The sequence below is a fragment of the Nerophis lumbriciformis genome, linkage group LG02 (assembly GCF_033978685.3).
Source record: "Nerophis lumbriciformis linkage group LG02, RoL_Nlum_v2.1, whole genome shotgun sequence".
NCBI classification, from domain to species: domain Eukaryota; kingdom Metazoa; phylum Chordata; class Actinopteri; order Syngnathiformes; family Syngnathidae; genus Nerophis; species Nerophis lumbriciformis.
The window spans coordinates 46,566,401-46,591,698 of NC_084549.2; the positions used below are offsets into that span (position 1 = coordinate 46,566,401).

The following is a 25,298-nucleotide window of genomic DNA, read 5'->3' on the forward strand; positions in this document are numbered from 1 at the left end:
GCTCTTTGTTTAAGCTTTCCCTCAGTGGTACTGGAACTCTCCTCAGGGCATGCAACAGGCATCATCCTTGAGCCAAATTTTGTAGATGTGGGATAACATCCCATGTCCTTTGAATACAGTAGAGAATTTATTGGCTATTTCATCTCTGCACATTAATGTGTGTGTTGTTGTCTTTACTCTTACAATTTTTGGCTTGAAACTTGTTTGCAAGATCGTGCTTTGATTTTAAGGTCGGTGAGAAAAGTGTCGAACGACTCACCCTTTTGCTACAGGTGTTTCATTTTTCCTTGTAAAGAAGTGTTCGTCAAAGTTCTTCAGGACCTCTTCATATTTTATTTTGTCATCAGGTTGAGCAAACAAAAGTGTTGAATACTTCTATTGCTTCTGGACCTGCTATGGTGAGTAGCTTGGCAATCTTTCTTTCATCAGCTCACCGTTCCACTCCAACAACAGCGATGTACAACTGGAAGTGCTGCTTAAGTGCCCTCCAACTTGCATCCACATTTCCAGACAGTTTCAACTGACCTGCCGGTTTAATTGCATCCATATTGTGTTGCTCCTGAGCTCAGCCACTCTTGGTACCATGTAATGTTCTATGTTGTCAATAAAGCATCAAAAGTTATTCTTATTCCTCTAGTACGTTTGCACATTTATTTAACAATATACCGAGGCACACACTTCAATTGTCAACCTGCAGTCCACACAGTTGAACTATGATTAATCATGTTTAATCATGATTAAGCACAGGTTATTTTCTTGCATGACCCCAAAGGGAATAAGCGGTAGAAAATGGGTGGATGGATGGATGGAATACAACTTGCTTGAGAAAATACCCCTTTATTTGAATACAAATGTAATTTGGCCATCAGAATGTCAAGCAGGAACGTTTTTTGAACGTTTTACTTAACTGCAAGTCATTGATTTGCTCAAAACTTGGTGACAGTAAGTATAGTAAGAATTAAGTGCACATTTTGAAGGTCTTTGCAATAATATAGGAAACTAGGTACAGGTACTATGTACATTATGTTAATAGAGAATATACTAAAGATACCCATAAACAACTTTACATAGTGCTGTATTTACATCTGCATTTTTGTTTGCGTAGTTGGACCGAATGTGATGTGTTGCGCTGTTATTGTGAAGCCGGAAGTGTGGGTGTGTGTGTGTGTGTGTGTGAGGTGCCTTGACGACAAGCCAGTGTGTGACGAGAGACATGACGGTTGTCAATAAAGAAGGTGCCTCTCAATTCCCTCGTTATGGTCTGACTTTTCTGCTGAGCTTCATCTAATTCCAAAACCTTGGTTTTGGGGCGGTATAGCTCGGTTGGTAGAGTGGCCGGGCCAGCAACTTGAGGGTTTCAGGTTCGATCCCCGCTTCCGCCATCCTAGTCACTGCCGTTGTGTCCTTGGGCAAGACACTTTACCCACCTGCTCCCAGTGCCACCCACACTGGTTTAAATGTAACTTAGACAGCGCTTTGAGTCACTAGAGAAAAAGTGCTATATAAATATAATTCACTTCACTTCACTTGGTTACACAGACAAGCTTACCTATTCGGATGACTTATTTTTTGTACAAACTGCCTCTAGTTTGTACGACGTCCGTGTAGCATTGATGCTCGCGACACCATCCTCACGTTCATGTTTCGCTTTAAGATGCTATTTTAAACTTGATGTGTGTCGTGATAACGTTTGTCGCTGCAATACTGACTAATTATTTCAGTTTTATCCAAAGTTCCGGCTGAGTTTGTTTTGAAGAGTGCAGAGCACATTGCTCTATCATCACACTGGCGTGTGACATGATCACTGCCTGTGCAATGCACGCTGCCTTCCGCAGGTCAAAACAAACACTGTGATTCATCTTTATTCATTTATGGTAACGCTACTTATTTTTTTTCGTTAATCACTTGTTAACGTTGACAGCCTTACTATTAAGTAAATACTAAACGTGTGTGTGTGTGTGTGTGTGTGTGTGTGTGTGTGTGTGTGTGTGTGTGTGTGTGTGTGTGTGTGTGTGTGTGTGTGTGTGTGTGTGTGTGTGTGTGTGTGTGTGTGTGTGTGTGTGTGTGCCTGCCTGCCTGCCTGCGTGCGTGCGTGCGTGCGTGCGTGCGTGCGTGCGTGCGTGCGTGCGTGCGTGCGTGCGTGCGTGCGTGTGTTAGGGCTGTGAATCTTTGGGCACGATTCGATTCTTGGATGTAACGATTCGATTGAGAATCAATTCTCGATTTGAAACTATTCTCAATTCAAAATCAATATTTTTTTAATGACATTGGGTGCCATTTATATAATACCGGTAGACTACATTCCTCCATAAAACAAATACTGAACAGCTGTGAATAATTTCTTTATTCCTTTTTTTTTTTTTAATGGTTTTGTTTCATAAAATTGTATCCAAACATTTATCCATCCATCCATCCATCCATTTTCTACCGCTTATTCCCTTTTGGGGTCGCGGGGGGCGCTGGAGCCTATCTCAGCTACAATCGGGCGGAAGGCGGGGTACACCCTGGACAAGTCGCCACCTCATCGCAGGGCCAACACAGATAGACAGACAACATTCACACTCACATCCACACACTAGGGCCAATTTAGTGTTGCCAATCAACCTATCCCCAGGTGCATGTCTTTCTTTCCAAACATTTAATAAAGTAAAATACAAATAAGAAAAGTATCACACTTTTTTTTTTTGTAAAATTAATCTGTACAGCAGATATGGGCTTCTACATCAACAATATGATTTGCCAAAGTGGCTGGACAGGACAGGACAGTAACAATTGTTTTCTTTTGAAAATCGATTTGTGATGTAGAAATGTTAGTGAGTAAGAATGAGCCAAAAGAAAAGAAAATTGGCTTTATCTATACATTATGTACCGTATGTATATGTGTAGACTTCAGGAGGAATGTCCTTCATTTGTGTTTGATTGCAAGAATGGGATTGAGCGGTCAGGTTTATGAGCCATTCGCCACTGACATTGTCATCATTCTATCACTTTGTTAAGTGTGTATATGTATGTCATCCCTGAGGACACCGCTCCCATCACTTCTTTTTAACATACTCAATAAATCTTTGGCAGATATACAACCAAGTCAGGCACAGAGTGTCTGGCATAATGTACTGTAAATCTGGAGGAAGACTTTGCTCGTCATTTGACTTAGTGTTTTGTCTTGAAGTTTCAGTCGAGGGTAAACTGCACTGGAAGGGGGCAGTGGAACAGTAAATCTGACTAGTGCTGGTGCATGATCAGGACATGTCATTGCAGTATACTACGCCTTATAGGTTGTGATCGGCTCAGAAAGGAGGCGTCTAATTTATAGTATGAGCAGAGCTTGGCACCGACATTTCATCTATAAATTAATCTAAAGATGCCTTATTTTATGAATGTTTTTTTTATTTGTATGTATTTCTGTTTTTTTTATGATGAAACCCAAACCAAAACCATACAATACTGAGCTTAATACAGTACGCCACTACTGAATTCTGGGAAAACATACTTTCAGTACATGTACATACTTACACTATTTTGGGCATGAATTCCTATCAAATTTATTGGAACTGTTTTTTTTTTACTTAAGTAGTGTTGTCATCAGCATTCCTATGTTGTACACCTCCAAGGATCAGGCCGTTTGGGGATGATTAACATAATTTATTTAACAATGGTCACAGGTAGCTGGTACAGCATTGGTCTCAAATTTGCAAACACAGACAAGGTCTGCAGTATCGCTGCCAAGATTAGCACTGATGAAAGTGCATAAGTGTCTTTTATAATATGCAAATAGTATTATGATTTTAGCTTTACAGGGATTGGGGACAGTTGCCATAGTTGTGGCAACTTGTTTTGGAGATAGCGAGCCTGTAAAAGCCGCTGAATTGACCAACAACTTTGAATAAAATGGATGGATAGTAAGATTGAGTAATAGATAAATGTAAACTGCTAAGTGGATGTTATGTCTCAGGGTGTGCAACCAAAACAACAGGCTCTAGACAAGCTCAGTTTCACATTTCACCAACATGTGATTTGAAGGTTATAGATTAGATTAGATTCTAATTTATTGTCATTGCACAGCACAAGTACAGTACAGCAAAAATAAGTTTGGCATCCAACCAGATATACAATGTAATATACAGTGAATATACAATGTACAGGTGATTAAATAGGGTATGTCTACATGAATAGGAGTGAACTGAGTGGTATGCTAAACAGAACTTAAACAGGTATACTTAGTGAGAATAGTAAGAATATATATATATATATATATATATATATATATATATACCTTATGCCACCTTAACGTGGTAGAGGAGTTTGCGTGTCCCAATGATCCTAGGAGCTATGTTGTCCGGGGGCTTTATGCCCCCTGGTAGGGTCTCCCAAGACAAACTGGTCCTAGGTGAGGGATCAGACAAAGAGCAGCTCGAAGACCTCTATGAAGAAAACAAACAAGGAACCCAGATTTCCCTTGCCCGGACGCGGGTCACCGGGGCCCCCCTCTGGAGCCAGGCCCGGAGGTGGGGCACGATGGCGAGCGCCTGGTGGCCGGGCCTGTCCCCATGGGGCCCGGTCGGGCACAGCCCGAAGAGGCAACGTGGGTCCCCCCTCCAATGGGCTCACCACCCATGGCAGGGGTCATAGAGGTCGGGTGCGATGTGAGCTGGGCGGAAGCCGAGGGCAGGGCACTTGGCGGTCCGATCCTCGGCTACAGAAGCTAGCTCTTGGGACGTGGAACGTCACCTCGCTGGGGGGGAAGGAGCCTGAGCTAGTGCGCGAGGTGGAGAAGTTCCGGCTCGATATAATCGGACTCACTTCGACGCACAGCAAGGGCTCTGGAACCAGTTCTCTCGAGAGGGGCTGGACTCTCTTCCACTCTGGCGTTGCCGGCAGTGAGAGGCGACGGGCTGGGGTGGGAATTCTTGTTTCCCCCCGGCTCAGAGCCTGCACGTTGGAGTTCAACCCGGTGGACGAGAGGGTAGCTTCCCTCCGCCTTCGGGTGGGGGAACGGGTCCTGACTGTGGTTTGCGCTTACGCGCCAAACCGCAGCTCAGAGTACCCACCCTTTTTGGATTCACTCGAGGGAGTACTTGAGAGTGCTCCCCCGGGTGATTCCCTCGTTCTACTGGGGGACTTCAATGCTCATGTTGACAGCGACAGTGAAACCTGGAGAGGCGTGATCGGGAAGAATGGCTGCACCCGAGCGGTGTTTTGTTATTGGACTTTTGTGCTCGTCGCAGATTGTCCATAACGAACACCATGTTCAAACATAAGGGTGTCCATATGTGCACTTGGCACCAGGACACCCTAGGCCGCAGTTCCATGATCGACTTTGTAGTTGTGTCATCGGATTTGCGGCCTCATGTTTTGGACACTCGGGTGAAGAGAGGGGCGGAGCTTTCTACCGATCACCACCTGGTGGTGAGTTGGCTGCGATGGTGGGGGAGGATGCCGGACAGACCTGGCAGGCCCAAACGCATTGTGAGGGTTTGCTGGGAACGTCTGGCAGAGTCTCCTGTCAGAGAGAGTTTCAATTCCCACCTCCGGAAGAACTTTGAACATGTCACGAGGGAGGTGCTGGACATTGAGTCCGAATGGACCATGTTCCGCGCCTCTATTGTCGAGGCGGCTGATTGGAGCTGTGGCCGCAAGGTAGTTGGTGCTTGTCGTGGCGGTAATCCTAGAACCCGTTGGTGGACACCAGCGGTGAGGTAATGCCGTCAAGCTGAAGAAGGAGTCTTATCGGGTTCTTTTGGCTCATAGGACTCCTGAGGCAGCGGACAGGTACCGACAGGCCAAGCGGTGTGCGGCTTCAGCGGTCGCAGAGGCAAAAACTCGGACATGGGAGGAGTTCGGTGAGGCCATGGAAAACGACTTCCGGACGGCTTCGAAGCAATTCTGGACCACCATCCGCCGCCTCAGGAAGGGGAAGCAGTGCACTATCAACACCGTGTATGGCGAGGATGGTGTTCTGCTGACCTCGACTGCGGATGTTGTGGATCTGTGGAGGGAATACTTCGAAGACCTCCTCAATCCCACCAACACGTCTTCCTATGAGGAAGCAGTGCCTGGGGAGTCTGTGGTGGGCTCTCCTATTTCTGGGGCTGAGGTTGCTGAGGTAGTTAAAAAGTTCCTCGGTGGCAAGGCCCCTGGGGGTAGATGAGATTCGCCCGGAGTTCCTTAAGGCTCTGGATGCTGTGGGGCTGTTTTGGTTGACAAGACTCTGCAGCATCGCATGGACATCGGGGGCGGTACCACTGGATTGGCAGACCGGGGTGGTGATTCCTCTCTTTAAGAAGGGGAACCGGAGGGTGTGTTCTAACTATCGTTGGATCACACTCCTCAGCCTTCCCTGTAAGGTCTATTCAGGTGTACTGGAGAGGAGGCTACGCCGGATAGTCGAACCTCGGATTCAGGAGGAACAGTGTGGTTTTCGTCATGGTCGTGGAACTGTGGACCAGCTCTATACTCTCGGCAGGGTCCTTGAGGGTGCATGGGAGTTTGCCCAACCAGTCTACATGTGTTTTGTGGACTTGGAGAAGGCATTTGACCGTGTCCCTCGGGAAGTCCTGTGGGGAGTGCTCAGAGAGTATGGGGTATCGGACTGTCTGATTGTGGCAGTCCGCTCCCTGTATGATCAGTGCCAGAGCTTGGTCCGCATTGCCGGTAGTAAGTCGGACACGTTTCCAGTGAGGGTTGGACTCCGCCAAGGCTGCCCTTTGTCACCGATTCTGTTCATAACTTTTATGGACAGAATTTCTAGGCGCAGTCAAGGCGTTGAGGGGATCTGGTTTGGTGGCTGCAGGATTAGGTCTCTGCTTTTTGCAGATGATGTGGTCCTGATGGCTTCATCTGGCCAGGATCTTCAGCTCTCACTGGATCGGTTTGCAGCTGAGTGTGAAGCGACTGGGATGAGAATCAGCACCTCGAAGTCCGAGTCCCTGGTTCTCGCCCGGAAAAGGGTGGAGTGCCATCTCCGGGTTGGGGAGGAGATCTTGCCCCAAGGGGAGGAGTTCAAGTACCTCGGAGTCTTGTTCACGAGTGAGGGAAGAGTGGATCGTGAGATCGACAGGCGGATCGATGCGGCGTCTTCAGTAATGCGGACGCTGTATCGATCCGTTGTGGTGAAGAAGGAGCTGAGCTGGAAGGCAAAGCTCTCAATTTACCGGTCGATCTACGTTCCCATCCTCACCTATGGTCATGAGCTTTGGGTTATGACCGAAAGGACAAGATCACGGGTACAAGCGGCCGAAATGAGTTTCCTCCGCCGGGTGGCGGGGCTCTCCCTTAGAGATAGGGTGAGAAGCTCTGCCATCCGGGAGGAGCTCAAAGTAAAGCCGCTGCTCCTCCACATCGAGAGGAGCCAGATGAGGTGGTTCGGGCATCTGATCAGGATGCCACCCGAACACCTCCCTAGGGAGGTGTTTAGGGCACGTCCGACCGGTAGGAGGCCGCGGGGAAGACCCAGGACACGTTGGGAAGACTATGTCTCCCGGCTGGCCTGGGAACGCCTCGGGGTCCCACAGGAAGAGCTGGACGAAGTGCCTGGGAAGAGGGAAGTCTGGGCTTCCCTGCTTAGGCTGCTGCCCCCGCGACCCGACCTCGGATAAGCGGAAGAAGATGGATGGATGGATGGATATATATATATATATATATATATATATATATATATATATATATATATATATATACTGTATATATATATATGTGTATACATATATATATATATATATATATATATATATGTCTTAATAAGGTTATCCAAAAAATAGTGCTCGATACCGTAGTAGAGCGCAATATATGTATGTGTGGGAAAAAAAATCACAAGACTATTTCATCTCTACAGGCCTGTTTCATGAGGGGGGGTACCCTCAATCATCAGGAGATTTTAATGGGAGCATTCGCATACCATGGTTTATATAGGGCACAGAGTGGGTGGGTACAGGCTGGCCTAGGGGCGTGGTGATTGGCTCATGTGTTACATAGGAGGTGTTTCCGTCTATGGCGGCATGTTGTTACAATTTCGCTGCGCTTGTTGAGGGATGACAGTTCTGGACGGTAAATAATAAACAGCTTCTCTTTCAAGCATAGGTTGCATCTTTTATTACCACTATTGTAAGGTGTGCTGGATGCAAGAATTTGCCATGTTATTGAATATTCAACATTATTGTCTTTGAGGTCCCAAATGTGTTTGCTGAGTTCTGTGGTATTTCGCAGGTTTTTGTTCCTGAAAGAAGCCTTGTGATTGTTCCATCTGGTTTTGAATTCACCCTCGGTTAATCCTACATATGTGTCGGATGTGTTAATGTCCTTGCGTATTACCTTAGATTGGTAGACAACTGATGTTTGTAAGCACCCCCCGTTGAGGGGGCAATCAGGTTTCTTTCGACAGTTACATGCTTTGTTGGTTTTGGAGTCGCTCTGACTGGGGGTCGACGGCTCATTTGCAATTGTTTTGTTGTGGTTTGAGACGATTTGTCGTATATTGTTCATGCAGCTGTAGCTCAATTTAATGTTGTTCTTGTTGAATACTTTTCTTAGGTTGTTGTCTTTGGGAAAGTGTTTGTCAATCAGATTGAGGAATTTGTGTCCAATGTTAGTTGAGACGTTTTTGCTGTATGGGGGGTTGTACCAGATGATGTCGTTTCGTTTTCTGTTCTTTTTTGGCTGGTTTCCTGGCGTGGGTTCATAGGTGAGGGTGAAATTGTATCCGCTTTCATCAAGGGCTTTTTGGTACGGGGGGGTTGCTTGGTCAAATTCAGCTTTGCTAGATGACAGCATCGATAGCCTTTTATTGATTCCGGTAGGTATTCTTTTCGTGGTGGTGGGTGGGTGGTTGCTGTCATGGTGCACGTATTGGAGTGTTGTGTTGGGTTTCGTGAATGGTTGGTAGCTGTTATTTCTCAGGTTGAAAGTGACGTCAAGGAAGTTGACGGTTTGCTTGTTGGCTTCAATCGTGATCCGTAGGCCGTTCTCTTTGAAAATTTGGCATATGCGCTTCTTGGTATTCTCGCTGCTCCTTGGCGAGGCGCGACACGCTGCCAGTCCGTCATCACCAAGGTTCAGATTGAGGCTAGCGAGCTGGGAGAGGAGGAAACTCCCAACGAGTTCACACGTTTCTGCTCCGTCAAAACTTCCCATAGTGACGTCAAATGTAGCATTGTTCTTTTTTTGCCATGGTATACTGTTGTGGATGAGAATTGAGTTTTTTGCGTGGATGATGATGTTTCTTTCGTTGCCTGTGATTGAGTCGTAGTCTGAGGCGAAGTCTAGTGCTTGAGTCAGTAGGTCTTGCGTGATGGAAGGGTAAAATTCCTCGATATCAAAGGAGATAAAGTTGTGCTGTTGTTTGTCTTGGATGTTGTTGAACCATTTGATTACTGCTGCTGTATTTCTCCATTGGTTGAGTGGTGTTTTGTCCTTGATTTTTGTGTTGACTCTGTCCAGGATTATTTTGCTGATTTTTCCTATTTCAGATTTAGTTGGGTTTATTAGTCGGCATGTTGGGTTATTTGCGAAGTTGGGTTTGTGGTCCTTCAATGTGATGAAGGCTTCCTTGTTGGCTGTGGCGTCCACCCTGTCCTCAATGTCCAGTTCAGCCGCGATCCTTTTATTTTCCAGGTGGATGTTCTGTAAGGTGTTGGGTTGCGCTTTTTTGTATGATTTGGTGATGCTTCTGTCCAGTAAGGTGTGGTGTTCTGGTATGTCCATTCTGTAGAAGTTTGTGGTTTTATCGGCAGCTATGATGAGGTTGTTTACTTTCTTGATGCGCTCCTTGTCATTTTACTGGCAGTGTGTCGCGCCTCGCCAAGGAGCAGCGAGAATACCAAGAAGCGCATATGCCAAATTTTCAAAGAGAACGGCCTACGGATCACGATTGAAGCCAACAAGCAAACCGTCAACTTCCCTGACGTCACTTTCAACCTGAGAAATAACAGCTTCTAACCATTCACGAAACCCAACACAACACTCCAATACGTGCACCATGACAGCAACCACCCACCCACCACCACGAAAAGAATACCTACCGGAATCAATAAAAGGCTATCGATGCTGTCATCTAGCAAAGCTGAATTTGACCAAGCAACCCCCCCGTACCAAAAAGCCCTTGATGAAAGCGGATACAATTTCACCCTCACCTATGAACCCACGCCAGGAAACCAGCCAAAAAAGAACAGAAAACGAAACGACATCATCTGGTACAACCCCCCATACAGCAAAAACGTCTCAACGAACATTGGACACAAATTCCTCAATCTGATTGACAAACACTTTCCCAAAGACAACAACCTAAGAAAAGTATTCAACAAGAACAACATTAAATTGAGCTACAGCTGCATGAACAATATACGACAAATTGTCTCAAACCACAACAAAACAATTGCAAATGAGCCGTCGACCCCCAGTCAGAGCGACTCCAAAACCAACAAAGCATGTAACTGTCGAAAGAAACCTGATTGCCCCCTCAACGGGGGGTGCTTACAAACATCAGTTGTCTACCAATCTAAGGTAATACGCAAGGACATTAACACATCCGACACATATGTAGGATTAACCGAGGGTGAATTCAAAACCAGATGGAACAATCACAAGGCTTCTTTCAGGAACAAAAACCTGCGAAATACCACAGAACTCAGCAAACACATTTGGGACCTCAAAGACAATAATGTTGAATATTCAATAACATGGCAAATTCTTGCATCCAGCACACCTTACAATAGTGGTAATAAAAGATGCAACCTACGCTTGAAAGAGAAGCTGTTTATTATTTACCGTCCAGACCTGTCATCCCTCAACAAGCGCAGCGAAATTGTAACAACATGCCGCCATAGACGGAAACACCTCCTAGGTAACACATGAGCCAATCACCATGCCCCTAGGCCAGCCTGTACCCACCCACTCTGTGCCCTATATAAACCATGGTATGCGAATGCTCCCATTAAAATCTCCTGATGATTGAGGGTACCCCCCCTCATGAAACAGGCCTGTAGAGATGAAATAGTCTTGTGATTTTTTTCCCCCACATACATATATATATATACATATATATATATATTTAGTATATACAGGTAAGCAGGTATGCTCAGACGGATGTGGTATAGTATAAGTATAAATAGATCAGAGTATATACAGTATATAAAACAATATGTACATGCTATCATCACCAGCTCTAGTCTTCCTGAAATCCACGATGAGCTCTTTGGTTATCTTGGTGTTGAGTGCCAGGTTGCTGTCGGCACACCAAGTCACCAGGTGCTGGATCTCTTCCCTGTAGGTCGACTCATCGTTGTTCCTGATTAGGCCCACCACCGTTGTGTAGTCCGCACGGATTATTGCAAGTATGTTCAGATAGTGAATAAATATAGGGCTTGTAATTAATGTATAGGTTCACACAGCAAGTATACAATGAGGGTAGGGTTATAGAGGTAGATAATGAATACAGTATAAAACGATTGTATACAATGAGGGTAGGGGGTAAAAAAGTTGAGTATATACACTGACAAATTTATATGCCGATTTGAAAAGGCCACGGCCCCCTGACACCGCTTTTCAACTGTCTATGCGACGTCAAGGCTTGGTTAGCCCAGAATTTTTTAATAATGAATGAGGGAAAAACGGAAATTTCAGTTTTTGGTCCCGCCCTCACTGACTTGGGACCATTGCAAAATTATGTGCGTCCCAAAGTCACCAGCCTTTGCGTCACTATAGACAAAGATTTTAAACTTGACAAACAAGTCAATGGCGTTTTAAAATCGTGTTTTTATCATCTTCGTCTTTTAGTAAAGATAAAACCGGTTTTATCTTTTAACCTTTTTGAACAAGTCGTGCATGCTTTTATTTCAAGTCGCCTGGACTACTGCAATGCACTTTATGCTGGCATTAGCCAAAAAGCTCTCTCTCGGTTGCAGTTAGTCCACAACGCGGCAGCACGACTTTTAACAGGGGCCAGGAAACGCAAGCATATAACCCCAATTCTTCAGAGTTTGCACTGGCTGCCTGTTCATTTTAGAATTGATTTTAAAACCTTGCTGTTTGTTTTTAAAGCTTTACATGGACTGGCACCTCAGTATATCTCGGACCTCATCCCAATTTACACTCCTGCACGCACTCTGAGGTCCGAGAGCCAGCTCCAGCTCGTGGTGCCCAAGACCAGACTTAAATCCAGGGGAGACAGGGCCTTCTCTGTGGTCGGCCCTAAGCTCTGGAACACTCTGCCCCTCCATGTTAAAACTGCTCCCACAGTGGAGTGTTTTAAGTCTCGTCTTAAGACCCACTTTTATTCTTTGGCTTTTAACACTACGTGAGTTGTGTGGTCCTCTGTCCTCTGTTGTCCTCTGTGTTTTCTATAAATTTTGATTTCTATTTACTGTTTTAATCGGTTTTACCCTTTAAAATCGTTTTAATCATATTTATTTTTATATTGTTTTTATATTTATTTATTTTTTGTTTTTATTCAGTCATTGGTGGAGCTGAGGATAATATTTGAATATTGTTTTTAATATTGTTTTTACTATTGTTGTGCAGCACTTTGGAAACATTTTTGTTGTTTAAATGTGCTATATAAATAAAGTGGATTGTATTGGATTGGATACAGCAGAGTTCAGAGTATTCCGAGTGGTGAGAGTTCAAAGTATTCCGGGTGGCGAGAGTTCAGGTCCGGGTGGCGAGAGTTCAAGTCAGGGGGGTTGTCAACATGGTGCAGAGTTCAGAGAGATGACAGATGAGGGGTAGAAGCTGTTCCTGAGCCTGCTGGTCCTGGAGCGAAGATTCCTGTAGCGCCTCCCGGAGGGGAGGAGGGCAAACAGTCCATGGTTGGGGTGAGAGGTGTCTTTCACGATGCTACGTGCCTTTCTCATACACCTCTTTGCGATAGATGGTCTCAATTGCTGGGAGTAGTGTTCCGATGATGCGTTTGGCTGTTTTCACCACCCTCTGCAGTGTTTTCCGGTCTGAGGTAGAGCAGTTGCCATACCAGACTGTGATGCAGTTGGTAAGGATGCTCTCTATGGCGCAACGGTAGAAGTTCACCAGGATCTGAGGAGACAGATGGGCTTTCCTCAGTCTCCTCAGGAAGAAGAGACACTAGTGGACCTTCTTGATGAGTGCTGAGGTATTGAGGGTCCAGGTAAGGTCCTCAGAGATGTGTACACCCAGAAATTTGAAGCTGGTGACTCGCTAGACCTCCGTCCCGTTGATAAAGACGGGGGCGTGCGCACCAGCTCTAGTTTTCCTGAAGTCCACGATGAGCTCTTTGGTTTTCTTGGTGTTGAGTGCCAGGTTGTTATCGGCACACCAAGTCACCAGGTGCTGGATCTCTTCCCTGTAGGTCGACTCATCGTTGTTCCTGATTAGGCCCACCACCGTTGTGTTGTCCGCAAACTTGATGATGGTGTTGGTGCCATGTACAAGAGTGCAGTCGTAGGTGAAGAGGGAGTAGAGGAGGGAGCCCAGCACACAGCCCTGTGGGACGCCAGTGTTTAGGGAGAGGGTGGAGGAGGTGAACTGGGGTCTGATGGTTAAGAAGTCCAGTATCCAGTTGCAGACAGAGGGGTTGATGTCCAGCTCCTTGGTTTCTGTGAGGGCACCAAGTTTGGAGATGAGTTGAGAAGGGTTGATGGTGTTGAATGCTGAGCTGTAGTCGATGAACAGCATTCTCACGTGGGTGTTGCTCTCATCCAGGTGGGAAAGAGCGGAGTGGAGAGCTGAGGAGATGGCGTCCTCAGTGCTCCGGTTCTCACGGTAGGCAAACTGATGTTTATGCAATGAGGGGGAAAGTCCAGCTTTGAGGTGAGCCAGGACCAGCCGCTCGAAGCACTTCATCATGATGGGGGTGAGTGCGACGGGGCGGGAGTCGTTGAGGCTCACTGCAGAGGAGTGTTTCGGCACTGGCACAATGGAGGTGGTCTTGAAGCACGCTGGGACAGTTGCCTGAGCTCGTGACAGGTTGAAGATGTCAGTTAGCACCACGGTCAGATGCTCAGCACAGTTCCTGAGCACACGATTGTGAATGCCATCAAGGCCAGCTGCTTTGCATGCATTCGTTCTGCTCACACCTCGGTGGGGGAGAGAGTGAGGGGTTGGATGTCAGCAGGGAGAGCAGTCTTGATGGCAGTCTTGTTGGCCGTCTCCTGGTTGTCCCTGTCGAAACGAGCGTAGAAGTTATTGAGCTCGTCCGGCAGGGAGGCGTCGGTGGTTGGGGGAGAGTTGCCGGAGGGTTTATAATCCGTGATGGCCTGGATGCCCTACCAGAAGCGTCAGGGGTCAGAGTTTGCAAAGTGCTCCTCTACCCTCAGCTTGTGGTTCTGCTTGGCCCGGTTAATTCCCTTGTTCAAGTTGGCCCTGGCTGAACAGTAGGCCTGCTTGTCACCAGGTCTAAAAAGCGGTGTCACGCGCCATTAGCAGTTGACATACCTTTCTGTTCATCCATGGCTTCTGGTTAGGGTACGTGGTTATCTGTTTGAGGGTGGTGACATCATCGATGTTGGTGTTGATGTAATACACAACAGAGGATGTGTAGAGGTTGAAGTCGATATGGTAGACTGTGTGGAAAACGAGCTCCAGTCAGTCTGCTGAAACCGGTTCTGCAGCTCATAATCTGCTCCCTCAGGCCACCCTTTGATTGTCCTGGTTGATGGTTTTACACGTCTGATCAGCGGTGTGTACTTGGGGTTCAACAAAGAGAGGTGATCTGATTGTCCGAGGTGGGGTAGGGGGGAGGCTTTGTAAGCCTCAGGAATGTTGGCATAGACATGGTCCAGTGTCCTGTCCCCTCTGGTAGGACAGGAGACATGTTGGTAAAATTTAGGGAGTACAGACTTTAAGTTGGAGTGGTTGAAGTCTCCAGCAACAATAAAGGCTGCTTCAGGGTGTATGTCCTGCTGTTTTCTAAAGCTAGCATAGAGTTGTTTCATAGCTTAGCATTAGCATCTGGAGGGATGTAGGCTGCTATCACTATGGTTGCTGTAAACTCTCTACGTTGGTAGAAAGGTCTACTTTTAACCATAAGATATTCCACATCAGCAGAGCAATGACTGTCTTTTAATTTGTTCGTTTCTTCTGTGCACCATGCCTTGTTTACATAAACACACAGACCCCCACCTCTGGTCTTCCCCGAGTCATCAGCTGATCGGTCCGCTCTGTGAATGCTATCGGTTAGCTCGATAGCACTGTAGGGTATTCCGCTATTAAGCCAGGTTTCGGTGAAAATAATCATGTTGCTGTCCTTAATCCAGTTGTTGTTGATAATCCGCAGCCGGAGTTCATCCATTTTATTCACCAGAGAACGCACATTAGCGAGGAAGATGGAAGGGAGCAATAGCCGGTTCGACGTTAACCTTAGACGTTCGACGTTCGCAGCCCCCCTTGCTTCCCCCTCCTTTGCTTACGTTCTCGGCGCAGGCGATACACTCTCGCAGCCGGCCTTGCTCTGGTGAGAGCTCCCGGTGTCCGAGCGATCTCAACGGGAAGTTACAATTCGGCAATAAAGATGTCGGTTCGTTGAATTCCGACGTCGAAGAGATATTGTCGAGTGTAGGACAATAAAGCAAGACTATTTTGGGTGAACAGACTTAAACCAGCAGGTAGGTTACTATTTATTTGCAAAAATAGGTCGGACTTCATGTAAGGTTTCTTGATGAGAAACCCTGTTATATTGCATAAATAAAAATAATGAACATTATGAGCTCCTTAGGCAGTATGGTTCAGTTTCAGTTTATTTCGAATATGCATACGATACAATGTAATACATCACATATTTCCAGTTGTTTCATTACAGCACGTCCGAAAAGGAGTAGGAAGCAGCTGAGCTTATTTAATCCTACCCCTTTTCATACCATAGCAATTTTATCCCATTTCCTTGTTCTCTGTAACAGAACAGTGAATAAATAAATACAAAATAAATAATATACTGTAGTAAGTAAGAAATATTAATTACATAAATAATCTTTATTTCAAAAGAAAAAAAGGTTTCAAGATGGTCATCATAATTATTGTTCTGTGTACTTTGTGAACACTTGTAGTTTGAACAGTCTCCTAAACTGAATCATATTCAAGAGATTCAAGATTCAAGATTGTTTATTGTCATATGCACAGTTAAACAGACAGTTTGCCGTACAATGAAAAACTTACTTTGCTATTGGTGCTTTGTTTGATTTCTTTGGTTAATCCATTCCATACTTTAATTCCAAATACAGATATGCTAAAGTTTTTAAGTATTCTACGAGCATACAAATGTTTTAAATTAGATTTTCCTCTAAGGTTTTGTGCTCTAATCACTCTATCACAAAAAATAAGAGTTGTAGAAATTATTGAAAACTCAAGACAGCCATGACATTATATTCTTTACAAGTGTATGTACACCTTTGACCACGACTGTACGTGTGTGTGTGTGTGTATATATATATATATATATTAAAATTCTGTTGACATTTTTCTAACTGTTTTTGATTAGCATTGTAATAAAGGACACATTACAGGGATGTGCAAATCAGTACAATAAAACATTTTCTGAGGACAGTTATGGTTTGTACACTTACCGTCAACATTATTACATGCCCATGGTAAATTATATCTATTTTGAAAATGTACACACATTCAAAGATGTCCAATGTGAACATAACATTTCAGTTGTTGAACTATATAATTTAATTCTGTTTTGTTTATTGCTAGCTGCTGTGAGTTTATAAACTTTGCAAACACTATAACTATAATTTACAATGAAGGTTAAATAATTGTGTGCATCAATTTATAGTAGATGTGTGTGTATGTTTCCAATTGCAGGTTGCTTTTCATAGACACACAGTTTAAAATGTTGAGGCTGAAAGCTGAGGACTCTTCAGGACGACAACACATTCTCACCATTGACCTCAAGTCTAAGGTAATGTTTTGAAATGTAATGTATTGTAAACACACTTTTGATTTAACTAGGTTCTTATCTACCTACCTGTTTGCCATCATACCAACCAACTAGTCTTTCCTGGAATTTACCTGAGGATATTATTCATGCTCTAGCAATTTTATCAAAGCACTACAATTTTACTGCAAATCTGACTTCGATTGTTAGCACACATCCCGCGTGCGTCATAATTTTGACGAATATTTACTTCTGATTTGTTGTTTCAGCCATTTCAATCACGCTACTACCGCAACTCATTCAATTTTTTGGTTTGTTTTTTGTGACCAGCACGCACACACGCACATACACACACACACACACACACACGCACATACACACACACACACACACACACACACACACACACACACACACACACACACACACACACACACACACACACACACACACACACACACACACACACACACACACACACACACACACACACACACAGGCATAGGCACAGGCACAGGCATACAAACACACTCATGTAATATGCTTCAGCTTGATGTGGGTATTTAGCCAATTTATATCCAGGTCTGACTTCATTTTACTCATGGGGCATTCAGTTTGCTGATAGCAAATCAGTGAATTACATCTAGGTCCTAAAATCTGGGGCAAAAGGGAAAGAGTGTACAGAGATTTGATAACCCACTGTGATGAAGATGTAATACAGATAAAACATTTCCACATAGAACTCAGCATGATAAAAAAGTATCTTGTATGAACAGAGAAACACTTTTATCTGCAATGGCTAGTCACCACTCGCTATTAGTAGAGATATACTGCATGATACACAGAAACAACCATAATACTGACATTATTTTAAAGATTTAAATATAGTATGGTATGTTAGACTATTATGTTCCATATGGAATGTTTTGTCTCAGATGTATTTCCACAAGTTACATACTCTTAAATATGGAGTCACAGTCAGCAACTTTAGTCAGATTTCACAAATGATTTGGCTCAAAATAAGCTTTTTACAAGACATACAAAAACCTTAATCTAATCGAGTTTAGTTTATTAAAAATCGAATTAACACACCTGATTATGTGCTTGGAAGCCAGTTTTCCCTGGCATGTAGTGAGTTATCAGTGCACCAATCTCTGTGGAGGACCAAAACGCTGCTTTTCACTACATTATTTACAAGCCAAGAAGAACCAGCCTGGGGATAGAGTGAACTGTTTACACCAACAAGCATGCAAAGTTAAGGTTCTGAAATAAAACAGTATTTTTCCAAGTGTATGATAAAATAAAAACTTACTTGTTTAAAGTGTATGTATGTTTTCAAAGGAGACATTTTACATGTGACATGACGCCATCTCATCCTGGCTGGTAAAAAGAAACCTCTAAACAGGTATATTTTGAATCTAAAACGTTTTTTATACACAATGGAATTGTTATGGAGTAAATATTATACATGTGTGTTTCCTTAGTCAGTAGACAATAATAAAAAGCGGTAGATCACATGACTTCAAGACAGCATCTCATTCATCTAAATCATCCTCAAGCAAGATCGATATTTATACTTCATTTTAGTGATATAAGAATTAAACGTCAATATACAACAATTTTAACTTCATCATTGACATGTAAACCATAGGGATGTAGTGGTATCTAAATCTCACGGTACGATATTATTGTGGTATATGACCAACAAAAAAGATTCGGTAAAATTTTTATAGTGTGTAAAATGAAGTGGCAGGAACGTTTAGGATAAACACACTTACTGTAAGTGAATACAGGCATAATGCTCATATGTTCTAATCATATATACGTGTATGTATGTATGTGTGTGTGTATGTGTGTGTGTGTGTGTGTGTGTGTGTGTGTGTATTTGTGCGTATATACATAGATATGTGTATATATATATATATAACAACCATTGTTTTAAAAATATATCTAAAAACATGTGACAGTTGATGAGGTGGAGACTTGTCCAGGGTGCACCCTGCCTTCCACCCGAGTGCAGCTGGATAGGCTACTTGACATCGAAAGAGAAAATGGATGGATTGAGGATTTACCAAGTAGCTTATTAATTTACTCGTATTTCCCGTGGTGTACAGTTTTTTTTGGTAATTCCCCTCCGTGCGGTGTGACATGACCAGCTGGCTCTGTGTCGTCTTGGAAACACTCGAGACGAAAGCGGCACACTTTTGCCTTGCAGAACGCAGACTTTCTTACCTCCCTCAAAACGTTATGTTTTCGCCAGGGTTTGTTTGTCGGTTTCTTCGCAACATAACTTAAATAGTTATGGACAGATTTTGATGAAATTTTCTGAAAAAGTGCAAATAAACTCTACTATGAGTACGAGTACGAACACACTTCACTTGCTGCTTATGGCGGTCTCGCGCTGCGCACAGGATTCTGAGAGATGTAGTTTGTTTTCAGCCCCGGCCAATGCTAAAGAGCCAGAAAAAAACTACACCCACCAATTTCTTGTTTGATACCGTCACACGTCACCGCAACAATGTGAAGACTTTGAAATTGGAATAGGTATCTATATTGCCGTTACATTTCTCAACCAGCAATTAAAAGTTATTCACTGCATTGTTTGTATTAACAGTAAACAATCAAAGTAGCTTACCAAAATAATTATATTTTTGTATGTCTGTACTTTGTAATGATCACAATAACCACTTGTCAGGAAAACACACATTACCGTACATTAGTATCAACAAATTGCAATGGAAAATTGTAGTTATCAGTTAGATCCGGAGCTTGACATCTACTAGCTATAGCTTGTTGGCATGTAGTATTTTCTTCTTCTAGTTACATTCCTACAAGCTGAAATTACCACAATTGCCCCCTAGCGTACAAGACGGACACTGCGTAAGGTCAGCAGTCGCATTAGAGCAATGGCTACAGTGAGCATGTTTTGTAGTGCGCAGCTTTTGGAAGAATGACACTGCATGATGCTGATAAAGCATGTTCCCCGGGATCACATGGACCCCCCTGTTATCGCATCTCGCCACGGCAGCGGGGCCCACCTTACCATTTGAGAAGAACTGCATTTGAGTGAGAACATGAAAACTACGTATTTTATTTAATTGAGAAATCAAACTAATTTAGTGCATGGAACTGACTGACTGATACAACTTTGACTGCAGAACTTCATAATGTCAGTTTCTATTAAAACAGTGCAACCTGTGCATTTGTCAGCTCACGCTAGAACAGGTTTTCCCGTTCATTAAAAAGCATTAAAAGTCATTGAATTAATTTTGCAAAAAATAAGGTCTTAAAAGGCATAAAAGAGCATTAAATTTGATGTCCAGAGGCATTAAAAACATTTAATACAATTGTAGGCCTGGGCTAATAGTTATTAAGTCAATCGATGGAACGATAAATGAAAATGAACTAAATGATGGTGCCGTCATCTATAATTGGTAGGTCTGTTTTTTTTTTTTTTTGGTCTTGTCTTTGTCTCTGGCTTTCAAAATGAATACCAGAGGTATTTTGATGTTCGAAATCATGAACAGCGCTCCCTCCATAGCGGCCACTCCGTTTGAACGGCAAAATCAAACGGCTCTGGGGTCCCAAGCTTTGCCATTATTTCATCACTGTAGGCGTGCAGTCCTTAAATCTGACACTATTTTATGTTAATGAGGAAGCTGAGCTTGTTTTATACGCAACTACTTTATTTCAGTAATCTCCAGTTCAAAACACATTAGTTAACTTGTAACCTTAGAAAATCTTGTGACCCTGACATCCTACGTGACCAACGGTGGCTTAGGATGGACAACCAAGGCAACTGTCACAACAGACCACGACTATTTTATTCTCTGAAATTCCCACATTAAATTAATAAGAGTTCCTTCAGCTGCCTCCCTGATACTTAATACAAACCCCGTTTCCATATGAGTTGGGAAATTGTGTTAGATGTAAATATAAACGGAACATAATGATTTGCAAATCATTTTCAACCCATATTCAGTTGAATATGCTACAAAGACAACATATTTGATGTTCAAACTGATCAACATTTTTTTTTTTCAAATAATCATTAACTTTAGAATTTGATGCTCTTGATGATCTTACTGACAGGATACAATGCGTCTCCCATAATAATGTGACCTCGGACTATGTTAAGGTAACGTGCGGAGTTCCTCAGGGTTCGGTTCTTGGCCCTGCACTCTTTAGTATTTACATGCTGCCGCTAGGCGACATCATACGCAAATAGGGTGTTAGCTTTCATTGTTATGCTGATGACACCCAACTCTACATGCCCTTAAAGCTGATCAACACGCCGGATTGTAGTCAGCTGGAGGCGTGTCTTAATGAAATTAAACAATGGATGTCCGCTAACTTCTTGCAACTCAACGCCAAGAAAACGGAAATGCTGATTATCGGTCCTGCTAAACACCGACATTTATTTACCGTAATAACATTTGACAACCAAACAATTACACAAGGCGACTCAGTAAAGAATCTGGGTATTATCTTCGACCCAACTCTCTCGTTTGAATCACACATTAAGAGTGTTACTAAAACGGCCTTCTTTCATCTCCGTAATATCGCTAAAATTCGTTCTATTTTATCCACTAGCGACGCTGAGATCATTAAATATATATATGTTTATATAAATATATATATATATTTATATAAATATGTATATATATATAAATATATATATTTAAATGTATATTTATATTTATATATTTATATATTTATATATATATATATATATATATATATATATATTTATATAAATATATATATATAAATATATTTATATATATATATATATTTATATATGTATATATATATATATATATATATATGTATATATATATATATGTATATAAATATGTATATATATACAGTGTTGGGTTAGTTACTGAAAAACAGTAACTAGTTACAGTTACTAGTTACTTTATTTCAAAAGTAACTCAGTTACTAACTCAGTTACTTACACCAAAAAGTAATGCGTTACTGTGAAAAGTAACTATTTAGTTACTTCTTCTACTTTTTTTTTTAAAGCTCCCATTAATGCCCTTTTAGCCTTCATTTCAGTACTGTTATTGCACTGGAGAATAATACAATCTGTTGATCAACTTGACATACATTTGCATCACTGAACTCTGCTAAGCAATGTGCTCTACATACAACACACAAAGACAAAGATATGTTTCAAAGGGCCAATTTATTTCAGGCCAGAACAAATTGACAAAACTATTTTAAATAGCTGCAACATAACATACATAAGTAACAAACAGCATAATAACACTAACACTAACACTAACACTAACCACGTTAAACCCAGATTCCGAACTAATAAAGGTCTTAACTCATTCTCTTTCTATGCCACTTCAATATGGAATGCACTCCCAACAGGTGTAAAAGAAAGGGCATCTCTATCCTCCTTCAAAACCGCACTAAAAGAACACCTCCAGGCAACTACAACCCTAAACTAACACCCTCCCTTCCACATAATACCTCTTCGGATTGTAAATAATCAAATGTAGACACTTTTTCTTATACTTTCTGATCTCTCTCTCTGTGTCCACTACTTGCTGTACATATCCTACCAAGTCAGTCCTACACTGTTCCAATGTCCATTTCTCTGATGATGCAATTGTTGATGACTGAAGTGTTGATACCAACCAAACCTAACCCCCCCCCCCCCTCCATATCCCACACCCCGGATTGTAAATAATGTAAATAATTCAATGTATATACCCTGATGATTATCTTGTGTGATGACTGTATTATGATGTTAGTATATATTTGATAGTATATATCTGTATCTGGACCCCGACTTAAACAAGTTAAAAAACTTATTTGGGTGTTACCATTTAGTGGTCAATTGTACGGAATATGTACTGTACTGTGCAATCTACTAATAAACGGTTCAATCAATCAATCAATCAATCAACAACATAGCTGTAAAGCTGGCTTCACCCAAGGAAGGCACACGTGACATACACAGAGCCTAACCAGGCAGATTTGAATTGTTGTTTTGGGCAGTAGACGGGATCTTTGATCCAAGACACAACTTACATTTAACTAAATTGTGCTCGACAAAAGAAAAGAAGTGAGAATATCTCATACTTGCCAACCCTCCCGAATTTCACTGCCTCTCCCTGGGACAACCATTCTCCAAATTTCTGCCGATTTCCAGCCGGACTTAAGGCACGCCCCCTCCCGGTCTGTGCGGATCTGAGTGGGGACAGCCTGTCGTCACGTCCGCTTGGCCAACCAAAAAGTAACCACAGAACACTATACCGTATAGTCGTATAGTGTTCTGTGGTTACTTTTTTGTTGGCCAACGGTTGTATTGCGCACCCCTTCCCCCCCCTCCCCTCCCCTCCCCTCCCCTTCCCACACTCAGACACACAGTCACACGCACACACAGAGAGCGTAGAGGAAGAGTCAGAAGCACGTCTCTGCTTCGCTGGAATAAAACACACTCAGATCCTCAGTTTCTAGCCGATACTACATAAAAAATAACGTAAAATAACGCAGTAACGCATCATGTAGTAACGGTAACTGAGTTACTGACTATAAAAAAATAACGCGTTAGATTACTAGTTACCGCCGAAACTAACGGCGTTACAGTAACGCGTTACTTTGTAACGCGTTAGTCCCAACACTGTATATATATATATATATATATATATATATATATATTTATATTTATATACATTTATATATATAAATATATATATATTTATATAAGTATATATATATATATATAAATATATTTATATATATATATTTATATATATATATATATATATAAATATATATATATATGTGTATATATATATATATATATATATATATATATTGTTACTCCCTCCGAGGTCTTAATCAAGGCTCAAGTTGTTCGTTTTTCTCAAACAGACATTTATTTTCAGCCACGCCTTCTCCTCGTCACAACGATGCCAACACAATGCCAAAATAATGCCAAAATAATGCCGTCAGAACTAATAAATAAGAGAAACAGAACTTACAATTAGTCTGACATCCAATAACATAAAACATAGATAGTTTATGGTTAGAGATTGAACAATCACTTAGCCAGGAGATCCCAATTTCTAACTTGCCCTTTATTAGCCAAATTCTCCGAAAACACAACTGCTTTAAAAGTATTAATATACGTATAAATATATATATATAAAAATCAGGATTATTCCAAATAGGCGTAAATTGGCATGGAGTGAGCGGGGACCCAGTTATTTTCAAAAACTCCCACCAAGCTGTTAAGGTAAACAGCTTGGTGGGAGTTTTTGAAAATAACTGGGTCCCCGCTCACTCCATGCCAATTTACGCCTATTTGGAATAATCCTGATTTTCTTTTAAACAAGAAGCCATTGAACTTTCCAACATGGTATGATAAGGGAGTCGGATGCCTTGGGGATATCATCAATGCAAACAGTTTTATCTCTTTTAAAAGTTTAGTAACACAATATGCAATCAATCCTCATAAATTTCTAGAATATATACAAATCAAATCTGTAATCAGCGCAAGATTCAACAAAACAACATGGGAAAGTAATCCTACGACCGTTAAATTCTTCAAAACATCTGCCCCCAAAGCTTTATCCAAATTATATGCTCTCTTATCAAAAATAGATAACACAATAAGTATTCCAACTTCTAAATGGCACTCAGACGTATCAACAAGCTGTGACCCAGAATTCTGGAAACAAATATGCCTCAATACTACTCGTTTGATTAAGAATCCAAATGTACGACTGATTCAGCTCAAAATACTTTACAGAATACATTACACCGGTCTAAGAATGTATAAAATGTGTTTAGCTGACTCTAACATCTGTGTACACTGCTCAGATAATAAGATAGATAATTACTTGCATTCAATGTGGTCCTGTGCTCCCGTGAGTAACTTTTGGCTTGGAGTGTGCGAGAACCTATCATTAGCGTTAGAGATTCCTATTCCCATCTCCCCCGCACTCTGCCTGTTGGGTGATCTCTCCGCAACTGATCTTGATATAAACAAAACATACCTCCTTATAAATGCGTTAGGCATCGCCAAGAAAACTATTCTCATAAATTGGAAATCAAAAAATAATTTATGTATAAACCTTTACAAAAACATTTTATTAGATTATGTAGTTATGGAAAGAATGTCTGCTGAATCAAACCAACAACTGACAGAATTCCGATCTCTTTGGGCACCGCTAATTAATTTTCTGACCTGACTCCCTTGGGGGCCGGGGCTGGGGCTCTGTCCCGGGGGTCTTGCTCCGTGGGTGGGGGGTCCTGGGTGCCGGGGGGGCCGTGTGCCGCGGGGTCGGGTGGGCCTGGGGTGTGTTTCCTGGTTCCGGACTGGCGGGCCGATCCGTGGGTGGTCTGGTGGCTGGGGGTGGGTGGAGGTGCCTGGGCGGGTGTTGGGGTGCGGGTGGGGCTGTGGGCGGCCGCCTTGGGTTGGTTGGGGGGGGCTGTC

General features: G+C 42.6%; 1 protein-coding gene across 1 annotated transcript in view; it reads left to right on the top strand.

Moving 5' to 3' along the window:
- The window catches only part of fancl (FA complementation group L), a 130,592-nt gene that overhangs the window by 35,095 nt on the left and 70,199 nt on the right, over nt 1–25,298 (top strand). The window contains exon 6 of the mRNA XM_061963650.1: nt 16,765–16,861. Coding sequence (XP_061819634.1) covers nt 16,765–16,861 — 97 coding nt within the window. The remainder of the gene's footprint in view (nt 1–16,764; nt 16,862–25,298) is intronic.